Source organism: Magnolia sinica, chromosome 3 (assembly GCF_029962835.1).
Source record: "Magnolia sinica isolate HGM2019 chromosome 3, MsV1, whole genome shotgun sequence".
Taxonomy (NCBI): Eukaryota; Viridiplantae; Streptophyta; class Magnoliopsida; order Magnoliales; family Magnoliaceae; genus Magnolia; species Magnolia sinica.
The window spans coordinates 60,431,320-60,458,869 of NC_080575.1; the positions used below are offsets into that span (position 1 = coordinate 60,431,320).

Consider the following 27,550-nt stretch of genomic DNA (forward strand, 5'->3'; position numbering starts at 1 on the left):
GATCCTCTATTGGCTTAGAAGCCTTTAGAGTTAAGTTGTCTTACTTAGTTTTAAAGTACTAAGTAGTTTTTATAAGGCAATTAGAAATTTTAAATAGGCAAAATATTTGAAAAGTCCTATTCACCTCCCTCTAGGACTCTTGGAGTATTCCATACTTCTACTACAGCAGTTTTTTATAAGGCAATTTGAATTTTTAAATAGGCAAAATATTTGAAAAGTCCTATTCACCTCCGTCTGGAACTCTTGGAGTATTCCATACTTCTACTACAGCGGTCTAAACTGCAATTTCAAACTCTAATTTGTTGTGACAATAAAAATGCAATTAAAATTACATTAGTAAAGTGACGTGTTTCAAGAATAGAATAAGCACTCTCTAATCATCAAGAAGTCTCACGCATCCCTTGATTTCAATTATCTTTTAAACGTTATAGTTCTTTTGTCAAACATCTTTGGGAGGTGGAAGAATAACATCAGAAGGGACACCCCCTCTCCTCTGCTATAGGTGGAAGAATAACATCAGAAGGGGTACCCCTCTCCTCTGCTTAGGAAAGCAACGCATCCATTTGCGTCAAGGGTCCTGGATACCTAACTGCTCAAGATATCATCCCAACACCTTCTGCCGAAATAGTTGTGTTTGTTAGAAATGCGGACTTCGATGTGTTAATATGATATATAACATCAAACACCTGCACGGCACTAGAAGATCGAAAGGAGAAGCATATGCACACCGTAAGGGCAAGTTTGGACGCTCCCTCAGAAGGGACATTTGCAGCCTAAACAATGTTTTTAACCCCACGGAAAATATAAAATAAAAATAGTGGTGTTTTGATGCACTCGCAAACCCTAATCTCCCACTCAAGAAATTTGGTCCTAAAATGGCTGACTCAACGATAACAAATGACCAAATGGAAACAACCCCTTTTGAAGAAGTGCATCCTAATAGACTGTGACAGCATTTTACTTTTTCCTTTTCTTTTTCTTTTATTTCTTTTATCTCTTCTTCTTCTTCTTTGGAGTTTAGGCTCGTTTATAATTTTTTGTAAATCTTGATTATCCAGTGTGTTTTCGCTGTACACATGGAATATACCTCAATTGAAACACTGACATAGTGCAACACACTGAATGGATTATAACCCCACAAGTTACCCACCCAGTCAAACTGGTTGACATCTGATGGATTGTAAAGCGAAAATCAGTCAATGGTCCACATTTCAGGTTTTTTTTTTTTTTTTTTTTTTAAATAATAAAAAAAAAATAAAAAAATAAATCCATGAGTAAAGGATTACTAATCATTCTTTTCTCATATCAACTAGAGAGATAGCAGTGAAATATCATATAGTCAGAGCAAATGTCACATGTCATGTTCACATTTTAGATAACAAAATCACCAACTTCCCTGAATAGAAAATTTTGCGGCATTTCTCCTCTGCTACTTCAAAACTTAAACCAAATATGAGACCTCTTTCTAACTAACTGCGTAAAGGAAATCAGATTTGCAACTAATGGAAGGCAAAAGAATGGAAATTGGGTTTGAAAAGTGCAGGAAAAGGAACTGAAAGTCATGAAATTCAAACATCAGTTAAGATCAATGATGATACAATCATAACATAAGCAAGAAAAAAGAATATCACAATCTGAATGAAGAATTTTGGATTTTCCCTCATGCTTGGCGATGTGACAGCTCTGCAAATAAGAAAAATCCATGTCGTCAGTAGGAAATGGAGCCCCTCAGGTATTGTGCACTCTGGTCAAATATACATATCTACATGGAATTATACAATGCTTCGCTCTACAGTGAACTCTGGTTTTCAGTTCATGACTGCAAGCGTTTATATGATGAGACCTGCAGCTGATAGCACCCATGGTGAGATCTCATCCCTCCAATTAGTCAACAGCAAACAGATGGTTATTAATGAAAATGCAGCAATGGTGCACATCCCAACAAGCTAAATACTCATCCGCTACAATCTTCAAATCTGGGAAATTTTTTGTTACCAGGGCCATGCTCAGTGAGGACCATCATTAGCGGCTTGAGTCACAGAAGGCCCACTTGAATAAACTGAAAATCCGAGGGTACCATCTACTTTCTTGGGTTAAGCATTGCATTGTATGATAGTCTCGACACCTCATAAATAGAACAGAATAAAATTAAAAAATAAAAACCTGCCTTGCAACTCGCTGAGAAAATCGATGGAAGGGTAAGCTCTGAACGAAGACAATGCCAGGTCCCGTTAGAACAGCCGTCAAAAGATTGTCACCCTGAAGGATTAAGCTGAAGAATTGAGCATATGGAATCGACTCCCAGAGAGACTCAAGATATTATAATATGGTCAGCCTTACGGCACAGGCCCTGTGAGCAGTGCTAAGCACACTATGCTCACTTGATATGACAAGGGCATTTGTGGAACACATACCAATATAGCATACTTGTACGAGACTCGAGCCACACACCAGGTGGGGTGTGCTTTGAGCCTGCCCCATCTATTTTCTCATACAAGTTAGGCCCACCTGATTTGTGCACCAGTCTGATTTCTTGGCCAGGGCATGATCAGTGCAACCAAACTGATGAACATTCCAGATCTCTTACAGGTGTGCCATGTTGGATTCTGTGCAGGGAAGCCATCCATCCATGTTAATGCAAACTGTTCATTGACACACAAATACGATTCATGCATTGACTGGCAGCTAATATGCTTTAACAGAATTACATAGTTATAGGAGTCAGGTACTATAATTTATGTGGGTTACCTAGCCACACACTACACAAACCAACCTGGAATGCGTGTGGAATAGCTGGGCCATTAATAAGGCAGGTCAAACCATGAAGATAGGCTACACGTGTCCAAAATAAGTGGACAGCTATAAAGAACTTGCCAGCCATTGCACATTCAAAATACACAAGGTACCCGCAGATATGTGCATTGGCCTGATTTTTGTGCTAGATCTGGATGATGACACCCACCTTATTCATGTCTCAGATATCCATACAAACCCAATTGGCATGTGTGCCGCCTGCAAAAGCAGGTGTGGCATCCGGGGCTGGCTAACCTCATATCATATGTTAGTTTTAAGCCGGCACTAATGAAAAACTGAAAAACTGGTCCAGAAACTGAAATTCAAGGTACTGCATGACAAACCAGAATATTTATGAACTTGTGAACATCTAATTTCAGCAATTCTTCACGTAATAGAAGTTCTCCAAAGAAAAAAAAAATGTGAAATATGCAATTATGCATATATCTTCACCAACCACAAAAAAGGAAATAAATAAATTTATGCTCCATCAATTCCATAAAAAAGACAGGCAGCTATATCCCTATTATTTCAAAGTAACAAGGCACCTGAAACCAATTTTCAGCGACTTCAGGGAACATGTTTATCACTTCTGAAATGAAGGGTAAAACTTATACTGGGTCAGAGGCTAGCGAAGCATCAAAAGTGGTTTAGCAACACAAGATTCTGGCCATCTCAGCAACTTCAGAACACATGCATCACTTGCGAAACAAAAGGGTATGACTGATATTCTAGCTTGGGCAATAAAAGCAACAAAACCAGGCCTCAAAATTCTGGCCATGTCAATCAGTTGGAAAAGGAAAGATCATGAAATCGACAATTTAGTTGCTGCACGAAAGGATTATGAAGCTCATAAAACTTCAAAAATTATGCCGCTTGGATTGTTGGGTCCCAAAATGCAACAGAAGCTAAATGACTGGTCAGTTTCCAACATAACAGCATAGCCAAGAAAATTTTCTCATGGACTTCAGTCTACACAAAAGCCTTAAGAAGTGAAATTTCAAGAATAATAAGCAGGAAAAAAAAAAATTAAGGGGAGGAAGGGAAACACACAACTCACCCCAAAGACAACCCGTCTCATGGGACCAGAGTATTTGACTTGGAAATCAACTGTACCCGTCATTGCAACAATGCAGGATGCATCGACAACCAGCACTTCTCCCACGTCAAGATTCTTTTGCACAACTAGCACAGATGAAACACAAATGAGCTCCCTAAGTGAGCTTAGAAATGCATCGACTGAAAATAAATGTGAGTAGCTACATTACAAGAATCTATCATATTTGCAACCACTTGCACTAGTTTAACATCAACCACATGGAAGCAACAATTAAAAATCCTCATCCTGCCATCTAGCAACACTAGGCAGGAAGAGAACATATGCTAAATTAAAGCATAGGTTCATGATATGAATCATACTATTCAAATCATATCCGAATAGGCAATCAGGATTGAATAAAAAATAGGCTCAATATCATCTCGAGCAGTGTTATAAAAATTGTATAGTTCACAATACTGATCATACAATTCAAATCATATCACATGGGTGTATGATTTAGATCATACATGCAAATCAGATTTGAGACTAATCGTATGATTCGTATCTGAATCCTATCCAAATTGTCGATTATACGATTTAGTTGAATCGTATGATTCAATGGGATGCCTAATTCACTGAATAATCGGTGAAAAGTACAATTTTGATTTTTAACTTCTGGATTATTATTTTTACCCTTCTGCTTCTAAAAGACATGTATGGCCCACCCCTATTCGATTAAGCCCTCTCTTGTATGTAAGTGCGTGCGATTAGAAGTTTTTGAGCTTAAAAGCCTAGAAGAAATAATTCAAGATATCATTTTCGTTAATCAAATGCTGCTTTCTCCATTGAAATTTTATATTCAAATAGCTAAAAGAACACATAACTTAGTTATAGATTCGTTACTATTTCCCGTGTTATCCTTTTAGGGCAAATCAGTGTTTTAAATAGCTGTGCTTAGCATACCTTAGTCTTAAGGCTACATAGCTCATGAAAATAGCTTAAGTCACATGTAATCTACGCTACATGATCATTTGCATACACTACACGCTACGTAGCTCACATAACAAGTTTTTTTTCACTACAACATTAAAATCAATTAATGTTTTCACTGATTTGTTACATTTTTCTATTTTCAATAAAAACTAGCTACACTTTCTAATTTTTTTTGGTAAATAATATAAGTAACAGTATTAAATCAATTTCGTTGCTCTTTCTTTACCTTTATACGTAATCATTGCCCTTTCCTATTACTTCAGGTTGTGTATGGTTGCACCAAATATCATGAAATTTTGTTAAATGTTAATCAGTCTAATTTGGAGCAGAAACAATGAAATTGATGTAACCAAGTGCAACCTTGATTAAAAATATAGAAATAGCGTGTTGCTTACACTGCACACTATGTAGCTTACATTTCACACTTCAAAAGAGTGAACGCTACACTACATGCTATTTTCTATTTAAAACATTGGTAAATATGTTGAAAAAAGTTAGCCTTTTTCTTTCTTCTTTTTTTATTTTCCCTCTTCACCTGAAGATTCTTTTGAATCTTAAAGATTCCTAGGCTTATTTTTAGGGTAAATAATTGTCTTTATCCTAAGATTTGTCTTTTTGATCTATTTTTGTCTTCACCTTAAGATTGTCTTGATTGTTCAAGACTGTGAAGAAAGATAAAAATCCTACATGGGATCAGTGTTTGAAATATCGGTATCGTGTTACGTATCGCATCCTTGGGATACATATACGTATTAGTTATCGCACGGGATATATCGTTTGTATCAGCTGATTTATCGCACTTTTTGGGAAACATTGGGAACATGGTTGAATTTTTCAATGGAACTTCGGGGATTGTTTTTTAAAAAAAAATTAAAAATTTAAATTTTAAAAATTTTAAAAATTTAAAAATTAAAAATTAAACAAAGATCTTAACACACCTTTAAATCAAAACATCTCAAAAAAGAAGTGCAAATAATAGGTTTCCTTTAATTAGGATCCCAAGCTATGCACTGTCTGACTAAACTAATGCAACCATATTCAAATTGAATGCATAACATTGAGAGTGTATGTGATGATCATTTCATCAAACACTCCTAAATACTTCAAAATTAATCTCAATTGACAGCTTGTTGAAGGGAAATTTCAAAAAAAAAAAACATGGAGAATGTGAAAAACCAATGGATATCGAAATCAAGGCTTCAACTCCATGATTTTTCATGCAAAACATGAAGAACCAATGGATTTGTACCATTTGACACTGATTTAACATAATTTCAACAAAAAAAAAAAAAAAAAAGAGATTGGAAATTAAATATGCTCACTGGATCGAACATGTGGCATATATCGGCACTACCCGTGTGTTTCGTATCAAACAGGTGGGATACAAGATATGTATAATGGGATATATCGGCTGATATCGTCGATATTTAAAACATTGCATGGGATTATTACTTCAAAGTAGATGAATACACTAACATTCACCTCAAATGCAACTTATGTGGTAAGAGCCATTGTATTTTGAATGAAAGATCCTCGCCCAAACAAAGAAGAATGTAGCATCATCTTCACAAGTCAGTGATGACATAGTGGAGAAGTTTAAGAAATTGTTAGACACAAATTCTAATTACAAGAAACAACAAGAAGAGGCCATGTATAATGTTGAAAGAGTTTCAATCATACATGATGTAGAAGAATAAGGTGACAAAGGAAAATACTAAGGGCGTGTTTGGATTAGTGATTCCGACAGTAATGTGTTGTAATTTGTGGTAAAAAAAAAAAAAAAAAGTAATGATTATCATTACTACCGTAGTAGAAAGGAAAAAAGTAGTGACGGAATGCAATATTGGTCTTGCATCTCCACTTTCCACATGTAAAGTAATTTCCCTAGCTAGATACACATGGATGTGATTCCATCAATATGTGTTATATCCACACCATCCAACCATTGTGCAAAATCGTTTTAGGGTGTGTCCCCAAAAATGAGCTTGATCCAACACCTCTATGACCCCAAGAAGCTTTCAATGGTAGGCGTTCAATCCCCATGCTAGCTATGGTGTGGTCCATGCCTTCTTTGGACCTGACTCATTTTTTGTCCAATTTCATTAAATGAGCATGCAAGAAGGATGGACAGTGTGGATATAGCACATACATTATGATGGGGCCCACGAAAGTATGCCACGTTAACACACTCCCATCAATCGGTATCATGCGGTGATTCCAAAGGATTACCATGATTTGACAGCAAGCAATATCAAATCAAAGGTAAAGAGTAATGATGTGAGTTTTACACTACATTACTCCGGTAATCCATCATCCAAACAGGACCTAAAATAGAAGGGAAAAACAAAAGTGGGATAAGAAGAATTTTTTTCGATATCAAATTCTAAAGAAGATAATGCCAACATTACTATTAATATTAGTGATGACAAAAATGATGACACTGCCACAACTAGCCAGAGCTTGGGCCATGATGATAATTTATAGATGTTTGAGGGTTGAGCCGGACTTTTTCTAAACATTTTATTTTCTTTTTAATTATAGAAATGGATGCATGTAAATGCGCAAAGGGTTTTCATTTTGAATTGTACAAATGAATACATGTATTCATGCAAACGGTTGATGTTGAGAACTTGATTATGACACAATGACGCATGTTGTACAGTTACAGATGCATTGTACAGTTGATCACATGACAATATCATTTTTTTTTTGTGCATATTCATGCAAAAATGGATTATTGATGGATTAAGATTTTATTTTTTTCTGATGAATATTTACAAAAGAATATTACTAATCATATAATACAATTCGTCCTAGATTATAATTCACAATATGATAACAATTATGATAACATTGGAGGGGAGAAGGGATATTATAGCTCATTCACTTGCAAAGGATAGGGCCTAAAGATTAAGAGTGGCAATGGACCGGGCAACCCCACCCAACCTTTGCTTTGGGCCGGGTTTGGACCTACTAACTTGAACTGTGGACCGAGCATGAGCCTCATGTGCATGGCTCGATAAATTTTCAGGTCGGGCCTGGGCTCAAGTCATCTAGCCCAAACTGGCATGGTCCGACTTCACTTCAAATGTACGTGTTGTATCCTACAAATATGCCATTCTAATCTTTAGGACAACATTGGGGGTGAGAATAGATATTATAGCTCATTCACTTGCAAAGGATAGGGCCTTAGGATTAAGAGTGGCAATGGGTGGGGCAACCCCACCCAACCTGCTTCGGGCCGGGTTTGGACCTACTAACTTGACCTATGGACCGAGCATGAGCCTCGTGTGCATGGCTCGATCAATTTTCAGGTCGGGCCTGGGCTCAAGTCATCTAGCCCAAACTGGCCTGGTCCGACTTCACTTCAAATGTACGTGTTGTATCCTACAAATATGCCATTCTCATCCTTAGGACAACATTGGGGGTGAGAAGAGATATTATAGCTCATTCACTTGCAAAGGATAGGGCCTTAGGATTAAGAGTGGCAATGGGCTGGGCAACCCCACCCAACCTTGCTTTGGGCTGGGTTTGGACCTACTAGCTTGGCCAGTGGACCGAGCTTGAGCCTTGCATGCATGACTCGATCAATTTTCAGGTCAGGCCTGGGGTCAAGTCATCTAGCCCAAACTGGCCCGGTCCGACTTCACTTTAAATGTACGTGTTGTATCCTACAAATATGCCATTCTAATCCTTGGTTAGGCAACCCATATATCTTGAATATAGACTGTTGGTTTCATTCCTCTGAAATGTCCATTTCTTTGTGCATGTGTGGCCTACTTGTTAATTGATTAGAGTAGGAATATTCAAGTGGTAGGTAGAGATTTTGTCAGTTTTCAAGTTGGGCAAGTCCAGTCAGATCAAACCAAGGCCCAAACAATTTTCTCAGGCTAGGGCTTCGTCCCACTACTCTAGGCTCATGCTAGGATCAGAACTTGCGTATTAAGCAAGGTATTTGATAATGGTGACAACTGGCCATGAAATTTTTACGTTACAGCCTTGTAATGGTCCAAAAAAATTTAAGAAAAAAAAAATAGAAGATTCCAAATATGTATTCCTTCCTAGTTTTGAACATGTTTATGACGGTGTAATGAGGTACCTAACGATTTTATTGACCTAAGAGGCTTAGACTGACTTCAGAATTCCAATATTTAATTTTTAAATATCTAATATCCATCATTCAATATAAATAAGATTATATGAGCATCAACCCAATGATGAAACAATTATATGTTTACATTTATATAACCATTTTACCACAGACAACCATAATACAACTGTATCAGTACACTCGAATGCCCCCAAAATGGCCCAAAATTCATGTAATCTATGAAACCCATCCCACTAATGCATATCCCTATCCATTTGACACCATTTCCCTCTTAAAATTAGAGGAAAAAATTAAAAATTAAATTCTGATGAGCGGTGTCGAATCGATTTAGGACCACTCAAATGCCCCCAAAACAACTCAAAATTCATGCAATCTATGAAACTCATCCCACTAATCATATATCCCTAATCATTTGACACTATTTTCCTTAGAAAATTGATATAAAAAATAAAAAATTAAATTCGAATTAATAGCGTCGAGCCAATTTAGGACCACTAGAATGCCCCAAAATGGCCTGAAATTCGTGCAACCAAACTCATCCCATAAATGCATATCTGTAACCATTTACACTATTTACCTCTAGAAAAAAAAAAAAACCCATTAAAAATTAAAATTCGGATGAATTGGTAGGGCTGATTTAGGACCACTCGCATGCCCCGAATAGGCCTGAAATTCATGTAATTTATGGAAACTCATCCTACTAGTACATATCCCTAATCATTTGACACCATTTTCCTCAAAAAACTTGAGGGAAAAAAATTTAAAAAAAAAATTTAATTTGGATGAATAGCATCGGCCAAATTTGAGACCACTCGAATGCCCCAAAATGGGACAAAATTCATGCAATCCGTGGATTCATCCCACTAATGCATCCCTAAGCTTTTGACATCATTCCCCCTAAGAAATTTGAGGAAAAAACTTTTCCAAAAAAATCTGGCACTATTCATTCCCAAAATGGCCCAAAAATATTTTTTTAAAGGATGAAAAAAAAAATCTACGTTTCAAAATATTTTTCAAGTTTACACATGTACACACTGACTTAGTGCATACATGTGTAAATCTAAACTCTATACACATATTTGAACAATCTACATTTCAAATATTTTTCAAAAGAAAATAATAATATTGTTGAAATTTATATTAAAAACAACAACAACAACAACAACAAAATAAAAATAAAAATAAAAAAAATAAAAATCATACAAAATGGCCAAATCAAACACAAATCTAGCAAGATTTAGAAGTTTGGTAATATAATGTCAAATGAATACATTTGCAACAAGAAAAAAGAAGAATAAGAAGAAACTTTACCTATTTTCATTTTTTCCTAAAATCAGCCCCAAATCTTCAATTCTTTGAAAAGGCAAAAACGGCTTAACCTTGTATTTTAATCTTCAAATATTATACAAATCTAGTTGAAAATGAGTTGCAAATGCTCCCAAGCAATGTTCGAAATATCGGTATCGCGTTACATATCACATCCTTGGGATACAGATACGTATCAGTTATCGCATGGAATATATCATTTGTATCGGGTAATTCATCACACTTTTTGGAAAACATGGGGAAACATTGGGAAAACAGTTGACTATTTCAATGAAATTTCAGGGATTGTTAAAAAAGACCTTAATACACACTGTTAAATCATAACATCTCAAAAAATAAGTGCACATAATATGTTTCCTTTGTATAGGGTCCTGAGCTATGCGTTGTCTGACTGAACTAATGCAACTATATTCAAATTGAATGCATACCATTTAAAGTGTATGTGATGATTATTCCATCAAACACTCCTAAATACTTCGAAATTAGTCTCAATTAACAGATGATTAAAGGGAAATTTCGAAAATAATAATAATAATATTTTATTATTTTTAATTAAAAATTACTTTTATTTTTCAAAAATTGACAAGGACTTAACAAATCAGTAGATCAACCCTCATACATGCTTAATTTCATGATTGGAATGCAACATTACAAGCAATTTGGGAGAAATTGGGGAAATTTCCAATTTTTCCCAAACTGGACCACTTACACTTATATTTCAAAATTAGTGTGTGTGTGATGATCATTTCATCAAATACTCCTAAATACTTCGAAATTAGTCTCAATTGACGGCTGGTTGAAGGAAATTTTAAAAATAAAAAATAAAAAATTTAAAAAAAAAAAAAAAAACTTAGAGAACATGAAGAGCCAATGGATATCGAAATCAAAGCTCCGACTCCATGATTTTTCATACAAAACATGAAGAACCAATGGATTCATAACCATTTGACATTGATTTAACATAATTTCAAAAAAAATCAAAAATCAAAAATTGAAAATGCACACCAGATCAAACATGTGGGATATATCGACACTACCTATGCATTTCGTATCGCACAAGTGGGATACAAGATATATCATGGGATAGAGCCGTTAATTGCGAAAGCCAGGTTTACCCCTAGTTGACCACATATATTACTATTTCACTCCTCATGCTTTTACCTTTGTCAAATGACGATACTGCCCTCTTATTTTGCCACCATTTTAGTCGTTGATTCATGAACGTCGGTGCATAAGGAGGCACGGGGATATGTGGGTCCACGTGAATGTCATTGCATGTGACGAATATTGCATACTGATATTGCAAGTCTAAAAGGTGCGAGTATGAACGGATCATCCAATAGGGAGAGAACGGGAGGGGTTGAGAGGAAGAGGATCCAAGGAGTGATGGTAGAAGGCAGTAGGAGAGAAGACTCGTGAAGGGAAAAAAGAGGCGTTGGTGGAATTTTTAACAGTAGCAAGGAGCAGTCGTCACCGGAGATTACATGGGAGGGTAACAGCAATGAGGGTGGCCTTGCGTCGAATAAGGCTAATGGCGATGAGGGTGGCACTGCAACGTACAGGAAAAACGCAATTGGCTAGCAAACCTCCAACCTTCCTGCAGGTGGGAGCATCATTATGCTTGTGAGTAGTCTAACCAGTCTATATGTTTTGCCATCTCATTTTGGGCATGACCCCAAAAATGAGGATATTCTGTAGCTCAAGTGGGCCACACGATGGGAAACAGTGGGACTGAATGCCCACCATAGAAACATTTGTGGGGGCCACAAGGGTCTTATGAGAAATCCATCCCGTTCATCTGTTTCTTCATCTCAGTTTAGGGCATAAAATGAGGCAGATCCGAAGCTCAAGTGGGCCACACAACAAGAAACAATGGGAAATAAATATCATCGTTGAAATATTTTGGGACCATCATGGGGCCCACTTTAAGCCTCAGATCTACATCATTTTTGGGCCCATGCGCTAAAATGATCTAGCAAAACAAATGGATAGGGTAAATTTATCACAAACATCATGGTGGGCCCCACCTACAGTTGGGCAACCCTCACCCCTGGTCTTAGATGTGCAACAACCCATCTAAACACATAAGCGGATTGCGTGGTGTCACGCACCAACAACCTCGATGGTGTGTTGACGTCGCCAAGTTATGTGGGGCCCACCATGATGTATGTATTATATCCACACCGTCCATCCATTTTGTGAGATCATTTCAAGGCATATACCTAAAAATGGGGAAGATCTAAAGCTCAAGTGAACCATACTACACAAAACCGTGGGAAAATGATGCCCACCGTTGAAACCTTCTTGGGGCCCACCATGATGTTTATTTGCCATCCAACCTATTCATAAGGTCACACAAACCTGAATGAAGAGAATATATATATATATATATATATATATCATCTTTATCTAAGATTCTAAACCTTCAATGGCCCCCAAGGAGTTTTCAATGCTTGGCATTCAATCCCCACTTCTTTCTGTGGTGTGGTCCACTTGAGCTTTAGATCTGCTCCATTTTTGGGCCCATGCCCTAAAAGGGTCTCGCAAAATGGATGGAGGGTATGGACATAACAGATACATCATGGTGGGGGCCACAGAACTAGGTGACATCAAGTGGCACACAAGGCAATCCGCTTCCAACTCTAACACGTTTAAGCGGTGACGTTGATTTTCCGTGACTCCCACCCCCATCTTCTCTGAATACGTAGATGTTGATTGTCATACAACCCTCACCCCCATAGCACGTTAAACCCACTATGATGTTCGTGACAAATTCACCCCATCCACCAGTTTTGCCAGCCCATTTTAGTGCATGGGCCCAAAAATGAAGCCAATAAAAAGCTCAAGTGGGCCACACAAAGAGGAAAGATTGGGGATTGAATGCCCACCGTTGAAATATAAGTGAGGCCACAGATTGTTTCTGACAAACTCACCCCAGCCACCTATTTTTCTAGCTCATTTTAGGGCATGGGCCCAACAAAGAGTCAAATCTGAAGCTCAAGTGGGCTACACAATAGGAAAAAGTGTGAAAGGACATCCATAGTTGAAATATCTTGGGGCCATCATGGGGCCCACTTTGAGCCTTGGATCGGCATCATTTTTTAGCCCATGCTCTAAAATGAGCTAGAAAAATAGATGGATGGAGTGGATTTATCACAAATATAAAAATGGTCCACACGTGGTGTGAGAGAGTTTCATGGCAATCAACGTAAATAAATGGGTTCGGAGAGGTTGTTGGGAATTCAACTCCATAGGGAAAGGGTTGTTGGGCCCCACCATTATGTTTGTGACAATCCACCCCGTCCATCGGATTTGCCATTTCATTTTATGTCATGGGCTAAAAAAGAGGCCGACACAAAGCTCAAGTGGGCCACATGAACAGGAAAGATTGGGGATTGAACACCCACCGTTGAAACATTCATAGGGCCACAGGTTATTTGTGACAAATCCATCTCGTCCATCTATTAAACTAGCTCATTTTAGAGCACAAGCAAAAAAAAATGAGGCAGATCCAAAGCTCAAGTGGGCCATACGTTAGGAAATAGTGAGAGAGAGAGTCCACCGTTGAAACAAATTGGGACAATTGTGGGGCCCATTTTAAGCTTTGGATTTGCCTAATTTCTGGACCCATGCCATTAAATGAGCTGGAAAAACATATGAACGGTGGATTTCTCAAAAACATCAAGGTGGGCCCCACATATGATCGGCGTGAGGGTTGGCACCGTTATCAATCGAACGTATTGAGCGGAGATTGCGAATTGTAGTAAAGTGAGGGCAATCTTGTCAATACAAAAATACAAAAACTCATCTGTATAGATAACTAACATCAGGCTATTTGATGTCTAACAGTGAAAACTTTAAGTGGATTTTGGGAAATAGTTTTAAAACAGGAGGTTTTCGGTACATAGCTGAAAAGGCAAGCGGCCATATTGAAAAATCCCAAAAAAAAAAAAAAAAGATCATGACTTTCAATTACATGTGATTGAAGGGAATCCCTCACTACTTATGAGAAGCTATTTCCTCATTGAGTGATCCCAAATGGAAGAATGAAATAGAGGACAGTCGATACCATCATATGAAGTAACACAGAATTTGATGAAACCAACACACCACATTGTTGAATTCAAAGCCAAATTGGTGGGTCATATGAGATGAACTGGATCACTAAAGGGTCGACCCCTTCTACAGAATGCTGCCCCTAAAAAAAAAAGCCTATTATTCATTCTGAGCATTCTATCATACCACAATTTAAAATGTGTTATAACATCAACAGGTTTGAGCCAATATATTAGTGGTAGGTCTTAGTTGGGAGCCCAGCTTACAAACCAAAAAAAAAAAAAAGGTGCGCTAGGGTCGACTATGCCTGGATATATTGATCATTCTTTCGTTTTATAATGGTATTTCAGCATTTTTTTTTTTGAAGTCATGTGTATTCTTAAAATCATTCCCCAGTAGGGAAGGCAACTTTGCTTAGGGATGCTGGCTGAAACGGAGGACGAGGAAGACCTAAGATGGCTTGAATAGAGGTCATGAGAAGGCATGTGATGCCTTTTTTCACTAACCAAAATATAGGCCTTGTGAATTTTGGTGAAACAGAATTTGTAAGCTGCGCACAAATAGCTGGAACCATGCTATGATGATGATGAAACGATCATGATGCATAATCTGATTCAAAAGCAGCCCTCACCATCCTTTGGGTACAGGACGGTGCTCCTCTTTCTGTTTTCCTGTGTATATTTCTTTCAGTAACAAATAATCATTAACAAATAAATCTGCTGTTGGTCAAATACATGCATGCATATGCATATGCACCTCTTCTAGACTTAATGAAGACGACTTTCAATTGTTTTCATTTTGGTCCAAACAAGCTTTTAAGTGCACTAATAGATCAAGGAATCAGGTGTAAGAAACAGGAGGTGATGCAATCCACCTCGTAGGATAAAATTTTCATCCTCCCAGGTTTATACCAAACATGTGGCATGCGTATGATTATTCAAAACATTCGTTCATCACAAGGCTCAATAAATGGATTGTAAATGATCAATTAATCCCAACCATGTAAACATGTCTTAAAAATCACTGATCAGACTTTAGTGATTTTTGTACTCCATCTTTTAAACATTAAGGGCCTGTTTGGTCCGTGGGATTAAATGGTATGGAATTGTATTAAATGGGATTAACACCATTATTGCACAATGATTGCATGTCTAGAAATACCATGGCATTTTGGCCATCCAATTCCAAGTTTGGGATAAAATTCTTGCCACAGGGAAAAAAAAAAAACTGGAAAGCAAAACCCCGTTTGGTGGACCATGGTATTGTAAACAACGAACCAAATTCGCAACGAATGTCGGTCACTTGTACGCGTATATCACCAAACTGTCACATGTAAAGGGCATATATGGATGGACGGCATGCATCAAAGTGTGGCCCACATGTGTATTATGTTTATATGCTTATTTGTGCGTGGATGTATAATGTATGAATGCATTATGCATTTTTCTTTGCCTATTAATTGGTTTAATGAGATTTAAGTGATTGTTGTGTTACTATTAGACTAATTTCTTACGACAGCCATTGTTCAGAGTATCCCCGATATTATTAAAATATCCGAGATATTATCAGTATCTCCAGCTCGGCGATACCGATAAAATTGGTAGCGATACCGATAACACTGGTAGTCTTACAACTTCCAGGTGTTTGCGATGGATTACCAATGCACCGATATCACCAATAATTTCGACTATGTAAATTCCAAGTGTCACTTGTATTCATCAATGTATCAATATTGCCAATATTTTCAACTATGTAAATTCCAATTCCAGGTGTTGCTTGTATCGCTAATGTATCGATGATATATCGATAATATTGCCAATGTATTGATGTCACCAAAAATCTATTTATTAAAAAAATTCCATTCCAAATTTCTTTATGGGGGAAGGTTGTATGTAGTGTTAAAATTGTTGATATATATATATATATATATATAATATTGATCATATCGCGATATTATCGTTTCCTTTTCAATTGTCGATGACTTCTAGGCGAAATATCATGTGTTGTCGATATTCTGAAATATTGATGGATGTTTGTATGGAAGGTTAGATGGGATAGTTGGATGGATAGACGGGATGGACGGGATGGTTGGACTAGTTTCTTATGAAAGCGCATGCCTTTAAGCCCCCATTAAATGGAAACGTATTATGAATGCATTCTTTTGCAATGTTTTTATTCCTAAACATGCAAATATTTGTATTTTGACATCTTCTAAAGTTTCACTGAAAAATTTCACCGTTTTTCCCATAATTCCCCAATGTTTTCCTGCATTTCCGATTATCGACGATATTGATATTGTTTCCGTATCCCGGGCCAATGAAATTTGTAGCGATACAGATGCTTCAAACACTAACGATAACACATACTTTTAGGCCCCATTAAATGGAAACTTATTATGTATGCATTCTTTTTATAATTTTTTTATTCTTAAATATCCAAATATGTATATTTTAGCATCTCTTGAAGTTTCTCTAAAAAATTCTATCATTTGCCCAATGTTTCCCTCCATTGCCGAAAATCAGTGATATTATCAGCAAATTGATATTGTTTCCGTAAATCCGGCCAGCAAAACTTGTAACTATACCGATACTTTGAACACTGCCTTGATGCGACAGCCGTTACAGCACACCATGATGACCTATTCATGGTTGTGATGAATGAACAGTTCATATCATCATATCATCATGCACATTTTCCAAGAGTAAGGTCTACAAATCAGAGGATGAAACGGGATATAGGCCCATGAAAAAAGTGAACTCTACTCTATAGGACTATAACAAGAAAATGGAGAAATCATCAGCTCCTGAACCTCAGAAATGCCTTATTTGGCATGAAGCAGGATTCCATGCTAGAGGGACCCATGATCTAGTGATCCAGACCACTGATCTGATGTAACCCCGAGTGGGTGGTGATCCCCAAAAACCTACCAGCCCTAACTACTGGGTTACGAGCAGATAGTTGTTAAAAAGTGCAGCAACAAGTCCACGTCTTATGGGAACTAGACCACTGATCAAATTGTTAGTTTCTTCCAATCTAGTAGATTTTCTGGGCATCTAGTAGATTTTCTGGGCATCCCTGACCTGATCCATGCAGAGCCCATAACATCAATGGTTTAGTCATAAATCAATGGTCCCCACATATAAGGGATTTTGCACCCCAGGAAACCAAACTTCTACTGACATTCAGAAATCAGAACTGAGAATTCATCAAATGAGAGGGAAATCAAGAATGAAGCAACGGGATTAAAATTAGGACAAAAAGGGGGAAAGATTCAACAAAGAGTTAACTCTGACATTCTGTGTCATGAAATTAGGAAAATCTTACTAGCTACTGGAACTGAGAAATGAAATGCATACCAGATCCACCAGCAACTAAGAACGCGAGCCCTCGACCAACAAGCTTTTGCTTTAGAATTCCCTATAACAGAATAACGTTGGGAGTCAAGATAGAAAAGTAGGAAGTAGCAAAAAACAATCAATTAACTGTAATTGTATTCAAGGAAAGGAAAAGAATAATGAACTTCAAGACAGACTAATGTCAAGATGCTCCAGAAGTTGGAGACTGGAAACCTCCATTTCATCATTCAGAAGAAAGAGCATTCAGCACTAACCAAGATTCTCACCTCTCCACCTGCCACGACATTACGGGCTCTCTGATCAATTGTGCTGGTAATTGTAACATCATTGACAGAGCAAAGAAACGCATCTGGCTACAACAACCATTTTTTAAAAGTGAAGCGTACTCCCCATTGTAAGAAAACGAACAGAAAAGGAAACACAGTAACAATTATAATAAGCAACACAAGAAAAATAAGATAATCTATAAGACTAAATCTAAGAAGCATTCTTAGAAGTAGTATTTAAGTGTTTAAACAATGTGAATGAATCGGCTCTACCTGGCATAAAATCTCTCCACCAAAGGTTGCCAGGTCAATCTATAAAAGAATAAGTGAATCAGTAGTATGCAACACAGAAAATAGAAATAAGAGGCTGTTCAGGAATGTGGAAAACCATGGAAAGGAAACTGTTTCTATGGAAAAATAGTTTTCCCAGTTTGGGAAATAATTGACCTTTGGAATTCATTTTGTGACCCCTCCCCCATACCCAAAAAACAGAAAAGAAAAGTTCAACATCACCCCAACTAATTGGGGTCAGGTACATGAATCCTTTTCCACCATTCCACTCTATCATGGGCCATAACTTCAATTAGATCATAGATCAATTCTTTTCTTACTACCTCCACCAACGTCCTTTTGGGCCTTTCCCTTGCTCGTTTAGAGCCTTCAACTCTTGTGCCACCCCTCATCTTATTACGTATTAGTGCTACTCCTAACTTCCCTCGTATATATTCATTTCTAATATTATACTTGTCTTGCCACTCATCCATTCAACATCCTCATTTCAGATACATTCATCCTATGAACATGTTGTTCCTGAACTGCCCAACATTCTGCATAAAGAAAGCAAAACAATAATAAATTTCAAGATAGACCACAAAAAAGTTCTCAAGAAAAGAAGAAGAAAATCTTTCTAATTAAGGCCCCAGATGCCCCAACTTTTCTCTACCAAGTCACAGCTACAGCGGGACCACCTAATGAAGGCTCAATCCATTATATTTCCTCCTCCTCCTAAATCCTAGTAGACATTATGTACAAGTGGGGTTTACCATTAGTTGATCCAAACCCTTGAATGGGGAGCCCATAAGCCAACACCAAAGATGGCGAACAACCTTACAACCTTTCAATGGTGTGATAAAACTCTCCAACATCTGGCCTTCTTTTGAACTGTTCTTGTATATCTGACCTTTTCTGAACTATTCCTTTACTAGTTTTCCATTCTCTGGGGAAAATGATAACCAAAGAGCACAGAAGTAAATCAAGCACATTCTCCATTGAAAACTTGAATCAGAACCAAACAGCAAAAACGGGTTTCATTTTCACAGTTTTCCTTCTCCAAAGTATTCCATAGAAACGAGAGGATTCCACGTTTTGAATTCCTCATTCCTAAACAGGCCCCAACAATAAATTACTGAACTTAGAAGAAGAAATGAAGATATTTACATTTGTTCCAAAAATTAACTTGGAAAGAGAATTGGATATGTTAATCTGGTCCGTTAATAAAGAAAATCAGATGGCTAGTAAATACAGACCGGGATTATTCTCGCGAGAGATGGTGCAGCAATTCCAACAAATCCATCATGCGGACCAGGATTGAGAAGAGCTATGCTAGTCATGCTCCTTCCAAAAAGCCACTGCCACATGCCTCCATTTTCAGGGACATAAATATTCTCCATTTGAATAGACCCAGACATGTAGCACATGGAACCTAGACAATGTTCAGAACATCAAATGTACATTCCCAGCAATAGAAGCATGACAAATTTATGGCCCATTTGGACACACCCTCCAAAGGGACATTGGAGCATAGACACCCTTTTGAGCCAAAATGGAGTTTATGATGTTTGTTTGGATGCATTCTGCAAACCCTGATTCAGCATCCCACATGGCAAAATAGGAGCTAAAATGCCGACTTGGATTGGTTTCCATCAGGTCAACTGAAAAAGCAGGGTTGAATCCCCCTTCTGCAGAAACTCCCTTTGTCAAAAGTGTGTCAAAACAGGCCCTTATTTTTTCAACTGGAGAAAACACCAGTTTAAATGCATATATCCAGCATACCATGGCAGGCTTATAACCAGCAACTAACCAAGCATGACTTCTACATATGGAGCTATGCACAAAGTCAAATGATCAATAAAATTCACCTTATATATGTTTAAAACGTAAGATGCAGAGAAAAGAAGACATCAACCAGCATTCCATGGCTGGCTTAATTATCCTCTGAACAAGTTCGGTCCCTGTCCCTTAGGCACCTTGGAATAACATCAAGAGGCTCAAAGACATTTTAGAGCGTGTGATATATAATATGGTGAGTAAAAATGCTGCATGCCGTGCATGAGATGAAGTGGTGAATATAAAAACCTAAGAATTACTAACAAAATCTGTTTTGTTGTAATGATGCTATAGATGTGAGATCATGAGACAGATGAAACCTCAGCCCATTTAAGCAGTCTCCATGCAGTAGTCTACAGGTTGTCATGCCACCCAAGAAGTCTACTCTTCTAAACAAATGTTTTGTGTATGCATCAAAAGGAATCTAACTTGTTGTAGCAAAAAGTACGAAGGGGAGTAGGAGTGGTCTCAAATGCTAGAGCAGGAAGCTTCTTATTCAAAATTTTAGCGTGTAAAATCCTGGAAAGCAGATGGGCGGGCAATGGGCAGGGCCAAGCCAGAGAGAATGCTAAAGTTCTATTAGGCTGGCCTGATAGGACTATGATAAGTGATACTGCAGTTCAAAATCTGGCACAGGACCTTTTCAAGCTGGAATATTGACGCACGTAGGTAACAGGAGCGAGAGTGCAAGCTCTAAGTAGTAGCAGTACATTGTCAGAAGGTTCTGCCACCAAAACCAAGTGAAATATTCTCATTTAGCGTGCCTCACTGACAGCTTATGGATAACCTCACTTCAGCAGATTGGGTGCCCCACACTGAATAACAAATGAATCCATGTCAAAGTAGATTCCAGTAACATGATTTATGCAAAGGTAGTATGGAGAAATTGACTAATGCTAAGCCTCGATTGGAGAGCAATGGCATAAATTCAGGCTGTGAGGTTTCTTCAAGACCTTACGGGTCATCGATTTCTGGGAAAGAATGAATGCATGTTATTCAATTCTTAGAAGGATTAGTGTTGGACGCTGATAGATTTCACTTCATTGACCATTAGTAAGTTCTCCATATACAGTGTTCCTAGAGTGCTCAGAGGTCGGGAGATAAAACAAACAAACAAAATAAATGGAACTTGTCATCCAATTGACCAGTCTACTTCCTTTTTTTTTCTTTTTCTTTTTTGGAAGATTTCCATTTTTTTTTTCTTTTGCCTTTACAGAATGCTCTTCTTTGATACAGGCGGTGAATTCCTCCTTGGATTATATCTCCCTTTTTTCCAGGAACTGGAGCTAAAAACAGCCAACTATTCCATCAAGAGCTTATTCCAGGAAGTCAAGCTTACCAAATGAATACCAAACATGTATGCTTTCTACTATTTTATTTTATTTTATCTTTTCTTATGGAATTGCAAGCATCAGAGTCATCAGGATCAACTACTATCACTATACACCATTATATGGTGCATGGTCCCCCATTAACTATATTAAGTGGCTACATGTAATGGAAATTTAAATTTATCAGCTATTTATAGATTTAATATCAATAATGCAGCTAGAATAATGTATACGCACTGCCCAAGGCTCAAGCTTAATGCTATATGGAAGCTCAATGATTAAACAGAATTGACGAGCCCTCAAGACAGCACATTGCATGCTGGTCAAAAAGAAGAAAAAAGACAGCATATTGCTTTCAGTAAATCACCAAAAAAAAAAAAAAAAAATCAATAATGGGACATACCAGGCTTTGCAGTAACCCTCTCTTGGGACTTTAACATTATCTGTTGATGGAATAACCAACATCATTGCTATGAACTTAGGGGAGTTCAGAAACCCAGAATAAAGAGAAAGCTAATGTGAGAATTATATCATGAACCAAATACCTGAACTATTTGAGCTTCTCCACCCAATATTTGGAAAGGTATAAAAGCTGCTTCCGGACTCTGGAAAGCATTACTTGGGATAAGTTTCTACTTTAAACATACCATATAGAAATCGGAAGGTTAACATTGATGAGTACTCGTATAGAAGGACATAGATGTTTCCTAGTACCCACACTCCTGTCATCAGTAGTGTAATTGGAAAAGCACATTATAAAGTTTGGAATCTAAATTTAGAGCTTATGCAAGTAATTTTTCAGGAAATTCAACAGAAGTTCCCCAAATGCTACCAACCTGATGTGTAGTTGTATGTGCCAGCAGCCCAAATATAAGATATGTTTTGGCCAAAATAAACCAACATAAACAGTGAGGCAGTGCCATCTAAAATTAAATGGAAGGACGATACCAAACATTAGTGCCTAGTGAAAATAACAACAACAATATGATTTTGGGGGGGGGGGGGGGGGGGGTGGCAGCACAAAGAGAAGTCTTCTACTCCAGCAGAAATGCAAGAATCATTGTACAAGCCAATTGTAATAACTAATTGAGAATGACACAAAAAATTATCAACACTCAGTTTTTTTTTTAACGATATCAACACTTACTAATTATACCCAGAGTTTATAGTATCAGAATCGATGCACATATCACACCCCCTGGGATATGGAAATACATTGATATTGCATGGGAAATATCACATGTATTGCTGTCTCAGGGAAACATTAGGAAAATGGAGGAGTTTTCAACGGAACTTCAGGAGATGTTAAAAGAGACAATACACACACTTAGAACTTAAAGCATTACAATAAACAAGAATGCATAGTAAGTTTCTTTTGAATGGTGTCCTAAACGATGCAATGTCTAATAGAAATGATGAAATTATACCGAACAAGAGTTCACGTAATTCAAAAACACGAAAGAATATAACTCAAAAGAGAGAGAGAGAGAGAGAGAGAGAGAGAGAGAGAGAGAGAGATTGACAGAACCAACTGCCTTTACATAAGAAGCCCAGCCCAAAATATATTGAATTTAATTTCCCTAATGGCCTCCTCAAGCAAAGAACTATTCTGAAAACAGCACCTATTACGATCCCCCAAAATGGACCAAAAAACTGCCAAAATTATCAATCTCCATGTTACTTTCCCCGCTCTTCCCACCCCTCATCTGTGCCAAGCTCACAGAATATCCAAAAAAGACTTTGGCGTCACCCAAGCTATATGAAAAATATCCAAGAAATGGTTCCACACCCTTCGAATAAATGCACAATGAAGGAAGACGTGATCAATCGACTCCGCATCTTTCATAGACATTAGGCATATATTGGTGAGGACAAGATATCTTTGCAAGTTATCGACGATCAGCGCTCTCTTTCTTCCCACTAGCCAAACGAACGTCGCCACCCTTGAGGGAGCACCATAAGACCATAAATGATATGGAAATGAATAAATATGAGGCACCCCACTTACCCTTTTGTAGAAAGAGCGAACAGAAAAACAACCCAAGCTATGAGCATGTCAAAGCATTCAACTTCTCTTGAACCAAAGGAGCAACGTTCTTCAGCCAATTTAGTAATTCTGATAATTCTGCAATTTCCTCATCAATCATATTCCTATGGCATGGAGGCCAAAAAATTGAGCCACCACTGAACAAGTAGCAATCTTGGACAGATAAACCTATTTGTCAGTTGTCATTATACGAGCCAATTAGGGAAGTCTCCGTGAAGTGGCCGATCTCCAACCCAAGCGTCCACCCAAAAAAGAATGTGGTTGCCAACCCCCAAAGAGAAAGAGATCCCCCTTTGCTAAAAGAAGTGCTGAAGCGAAGCAACCACTTTCCACAAACTAGAGGCGCGATACAAAAATGAACATTTCACTTTCCAACCCCTCTCTTGCACACCATATTTGCTTGCAATAATCTACCTCCAAAGTCTTCCATCTTCTAAACAAAGCGCCATAGTCACTTCCTAGGCAGAGCTAGATTCTACATTCATAGAATCTAGCACATTAAGCCAGCTCACCCTTCAGTAATTGGCTTACAAACATCTTCCCACCTTAGAAGACGAAACTTCTTTTTATCCTCCAAACCTTGCCTTAAAAAGCCTCTTCTTAACTTTTCAAGCCTGCCTAACACGGATTTGGGACATTTGAAAAGCGACATAAAAAAACACCAACATATTAGAAAAGGCTACTTAATAAGATTTAAGCGACCACCCAAAGAGGTAATGTCGTTTCCAACTCGAAAGCTTCCTCTTGATCCTTTCAATCACCTTGTCCGATAAGTGTTTAGCAAGTTTACCTATACAGAGGGGCAAACCTAGATGGGATGGCAAGAAGGTCCCTTTTTTACACCCAAAAGCCACAGCCAACTGCGTCAATTCCTCACTATCCACATATTCTAAGCATTTCACTTTTGGTAGCATTAACAGTAAGCCCTAACACCGCTTCAAAGCAAACAATGATCCCCCTATATGGGCCTACAATCTTGAATCATATTCGCCCATTTGACTTTAGGAATGAAGGCTATGAAGGATACCCCTCATTCCTTTGAAAGTTGACAATGATTGTGAAACTCAAAAATGAAATCCATCACATCTCTTTCAATCTCTTACCAAAAGTGCTAGAAAATATCATTAGGAAACTGTCAGGGTCCGGAGGCCTTATCTCCATACAAAATCAAGAACCGCTTTAACCTCCTCAATGAAAGGATCTTCAAGAGACGTCGCAACCTTGATTGATAATTGTGCAAATTCTAAGATATCCAACTACAGCCTCTTCCATTGATCACAAGATAACATATTCTCATAAAAAGACACTATCGAGTCGCAAATCTCCCCCCTTCCAAAGTCCTAATCCCATCAACAATCAAACTACTAATTATATTACTCCGGGCCCTAGCAATTGCTATGTTGTGGGAAAAGTTCATGTTTCTATCCCCTTCTTTAAGCCATAAAGCTCTAAATTGTTACCTCTACTTAATTTCCTCTTCTTTTATATGATTAGTGTAACTAGAGGCTAACCTAGATCTCTTTTCTTTCTCTTCAGTCGATCGATAACCTTCAAAAGCGTGCCATGGTCATCCCAAACATGTGTTGTTTGTGTAAGGAAGACACCGAATCCACTAACCACCTCTTCATTTCATGTCTGTTCACCTCCAAGGTATGGGCGCACTTCCTGTCCACTTTTGAGATGTCGTGGGTGATGACACTTTTCATTTCAGCCCTTTGGGCTTGGCATGGAGGAGAGTCAAAGAAGGTTAGGCCTATTTGGAATCTGATACTGCTTGTTGTGAGGTGGGCCATTTGGAGCGAGTGGTATAGGTGTTGATTTCGGGATTATTCTGGCTCAAGTGAGGCTTTGGTGTTGTCCATCAATGTGTATGTTTGTGAATGGGCAGTCCTTTTGGAAGTTGATCCTAATTGTGTTGGGTTAGTCCTTGGGTTGTGATCTTTTGGTTTTTCCTTATATTCTTTTCCTATCTTGTCTACAAGCGGGCCTTTAATAAAAATTCCATTAACCCTCAAAAGAAAAAATAAATAAATAAATAAATAAACGGTCTACCTCCTCTTGAATATCCAACTTGTGCATCTCTTTTAGAATACTATTGAACTCCGCCTCCCTAGCACTAAGAACTTACTTTTTCCAACCCCTCATCTTTTCTTTTAAAATTCTAAACCTTCTGAGATTGCGAAAACCGGCGAAGCCTTCAACTGAGAAGGAACTCCATCAATCCTTTATCATTACATTAAAGCCATCTATCTCCATCCAAGTTTTCTCAACTCTAAAAGGTTCCGGGCCCCAATCCCCCTCAAGACAATAGGGTGATGATATGATATAGGTTTTTGCAAACCCCTTTGACCCACGAGAAAATTTTTCAAGCTACTCCGCAGACACTAAAAATCTATCCAACCTTGAGAAAATAGGAACTTCCCGTTCATTTGACCAGGTGTATTTTGTGCCACCCAAAGGAAAATCCACCATCTCATGATTCTCCACCCATTTTGTAAAGCCTTTCATGATATTAGTGATTTTCCCTCCATTAGACTTTTCTTAGGAAAATCTTGCAACATTGAAATCCCTGCCACCGCACTAAGGATGATCCCACCTTTTGTCTAATACTGTTTAGCCCCTCCCAAAACTGCCCATGCTGACCCAGCACAAGGCCCACAAACAGTAGAAAACCCTACTGCCAGCTAGAAGCCGAATCCTACAACACCACAAACAACAAAAAGGAACGAAAATAACTATCAATTAATTTCCATACTTCAGTGTTCCATGCCAGTAAGCAGACGAATCATAATCAGCTTGATGACAAAGTCATCCTCCATTCCACAGTTTTCTTCCAACCAAGCTTTAATTTGTGGTATGGTAGCTTTGTTAGAAGTTTCAGCCATCATCAACCACTAGAATGTTTCCCATGCTTTCTCTATCACCTCCTGCCCGATTCTGGCCACTCATCTTCTCCAACCAAGCTATTACCGAAGTCTTGATTCAATGACGGGGTGCACCTATAGAAGATGCAATGTGGAAGAAGTACTAGTCCATCGTTGATCATTTCCCAGACCTTCAACTTAAGGACAAGGTGGGTGTAGGGGGAAGAGCAACACGTGCCATGTAATTGGGAATTGGTAATGGGTTGTGTGTCTAGTAATGGGTAGTACGGTTAGTTATCTAGCAGTGGGAAGTGGAGTAGTTACCTAGTATTGCAGAGAATGGTCCTTGTAGGTAGTTATGGTGATGTGGCCTATGGCTACGAATTTTACTTAAATAAACATTGTTAATGAAAGTAGACAAGAATTTTCTTCCCAAAACAATTCTCTTTTGAGATTTTGGAGGCGTGATCCCCCTCGAAGCGGATCCACCCAAACGTCTTCTTTGATCTTCCAAAAAATTGGTCAATGAAGAAAAAGTAGACATAACAGTTTCCGGATATCCACTGCATTGAAAACCCAACAGTGACTCCTACAAGCTCCACCAGTTGAGTTATTGAAAAGTTGGGTTGGAAAAAACAGTATCCACTAACTTCCTACAAAAGCGGAAATTACTATGGATTCCCTAAATACAAAATGAAACCGAGATCGGATGATTTCGAATAAATCACAAAGTAAGAAGAAGAAGAAGAAGAAGAAGAAGAATCAGGAAGCAGATTTATGGATCGGAATATAGAAATAACAATTCAAATAAACTCTAATTTAAATCTGCAGCCGGATATTTAGAGAAGATGAAGATGGGAAAGGCAAAAGGAATGGATGTATATGTGAATATAAATAAATACCTGGTAGATGAAAGGCTGGAAAGGCGTGGAGAAGAAAGGTGCAGCCATGGCTCTACGAAATTAAGAAGAAGAAGGTTCAAAGCATCAAAGATCGAAAACCTAGAAATTTCAAGATGACGACTACGACTATCTCTTTCCGGCGAGCTCCACTATCTCTCTCCCTTCTCAACTATCTCTCTCCCTTCCGGACCCTAGCCGGCAAGCCCCACTGTCTCTATGCCTCCCGGCGACTGCTTCAGATTATACTGTTTTTTACTTTCTTTTCTTTTCGTTTCTTTTTTTCTTTTTTCTTTTTTCTTGTTTTAGAGGACTGCGCGAGGGGTTTCGAGAAGGAACACGAGTTGCGTCTCACCCCTCGTG

General features: G+C 38.1%; 1 protein-coding gene across 5 annotated transcripts; it reads right to left on the reverse strand.

Moving 5' to 3' along the window:
- Positions 1 to 1,271: 1,271 nt before the first annotated feature.
- LOC131239949 (uncharacterized) lies at positions 1,272 to 27,506 on the reverse strand. Of its 5 annotated transcripts, XR_009168521.1 has the most exons (11): positions 27,191 to 27,506; positions 21,923 to 21,982; positions 21,781 to 21,820; positions 19,467 to 19,642; positions 18,214 to 18,252; positions 17,929 to 18,027; positions 17,675 to 17,735; positions 3,854 to 3,978; positions 2,509 to 2,642; positions 2,168 to 2,259; positions 1,272 to 1,683 (listed from the first exon to the last, which is right to left on the reverse strand). XR_009168521.1 is itself a non-coding variant. In XM_058237907.1 (10 exons), the coding sequence occupies exons 1-10, from the start codon at positions 27,236 to 27,238 to the stop codon at positions 1,569 to 1,571; spliced, it is 831 nt and encodes a 276-aa protein (XP_058093890.1). In that variant the 5' UTR covers positions 27,239 to 27,505; the 3' UTR covers positions 1,272 to 1,568. The 5 variants fall into 5 exon arrangements, 4 of the variants coding, with proteins under 4 accessions (XP_058093890.1, XP_058093889.1, XP_058093886.1 ...); XM_058237907.1 differs by lacking the exon at positions 2,509 to 2,642 and having other exon boundaries at positions 17,675 to 17,723; positions 17,941 to 18,027; positions 27,191 to 27,505; XM_058237906.1 differs by lacking the exon at positions 2,509 to 2,642 and having other exon boundaries at positions 17,675 to 17,723; positions 27,191 to 27,505.
- Between the last annotated feature and the right edge of the window lie 44 nt (positions 27,507 to 27,550).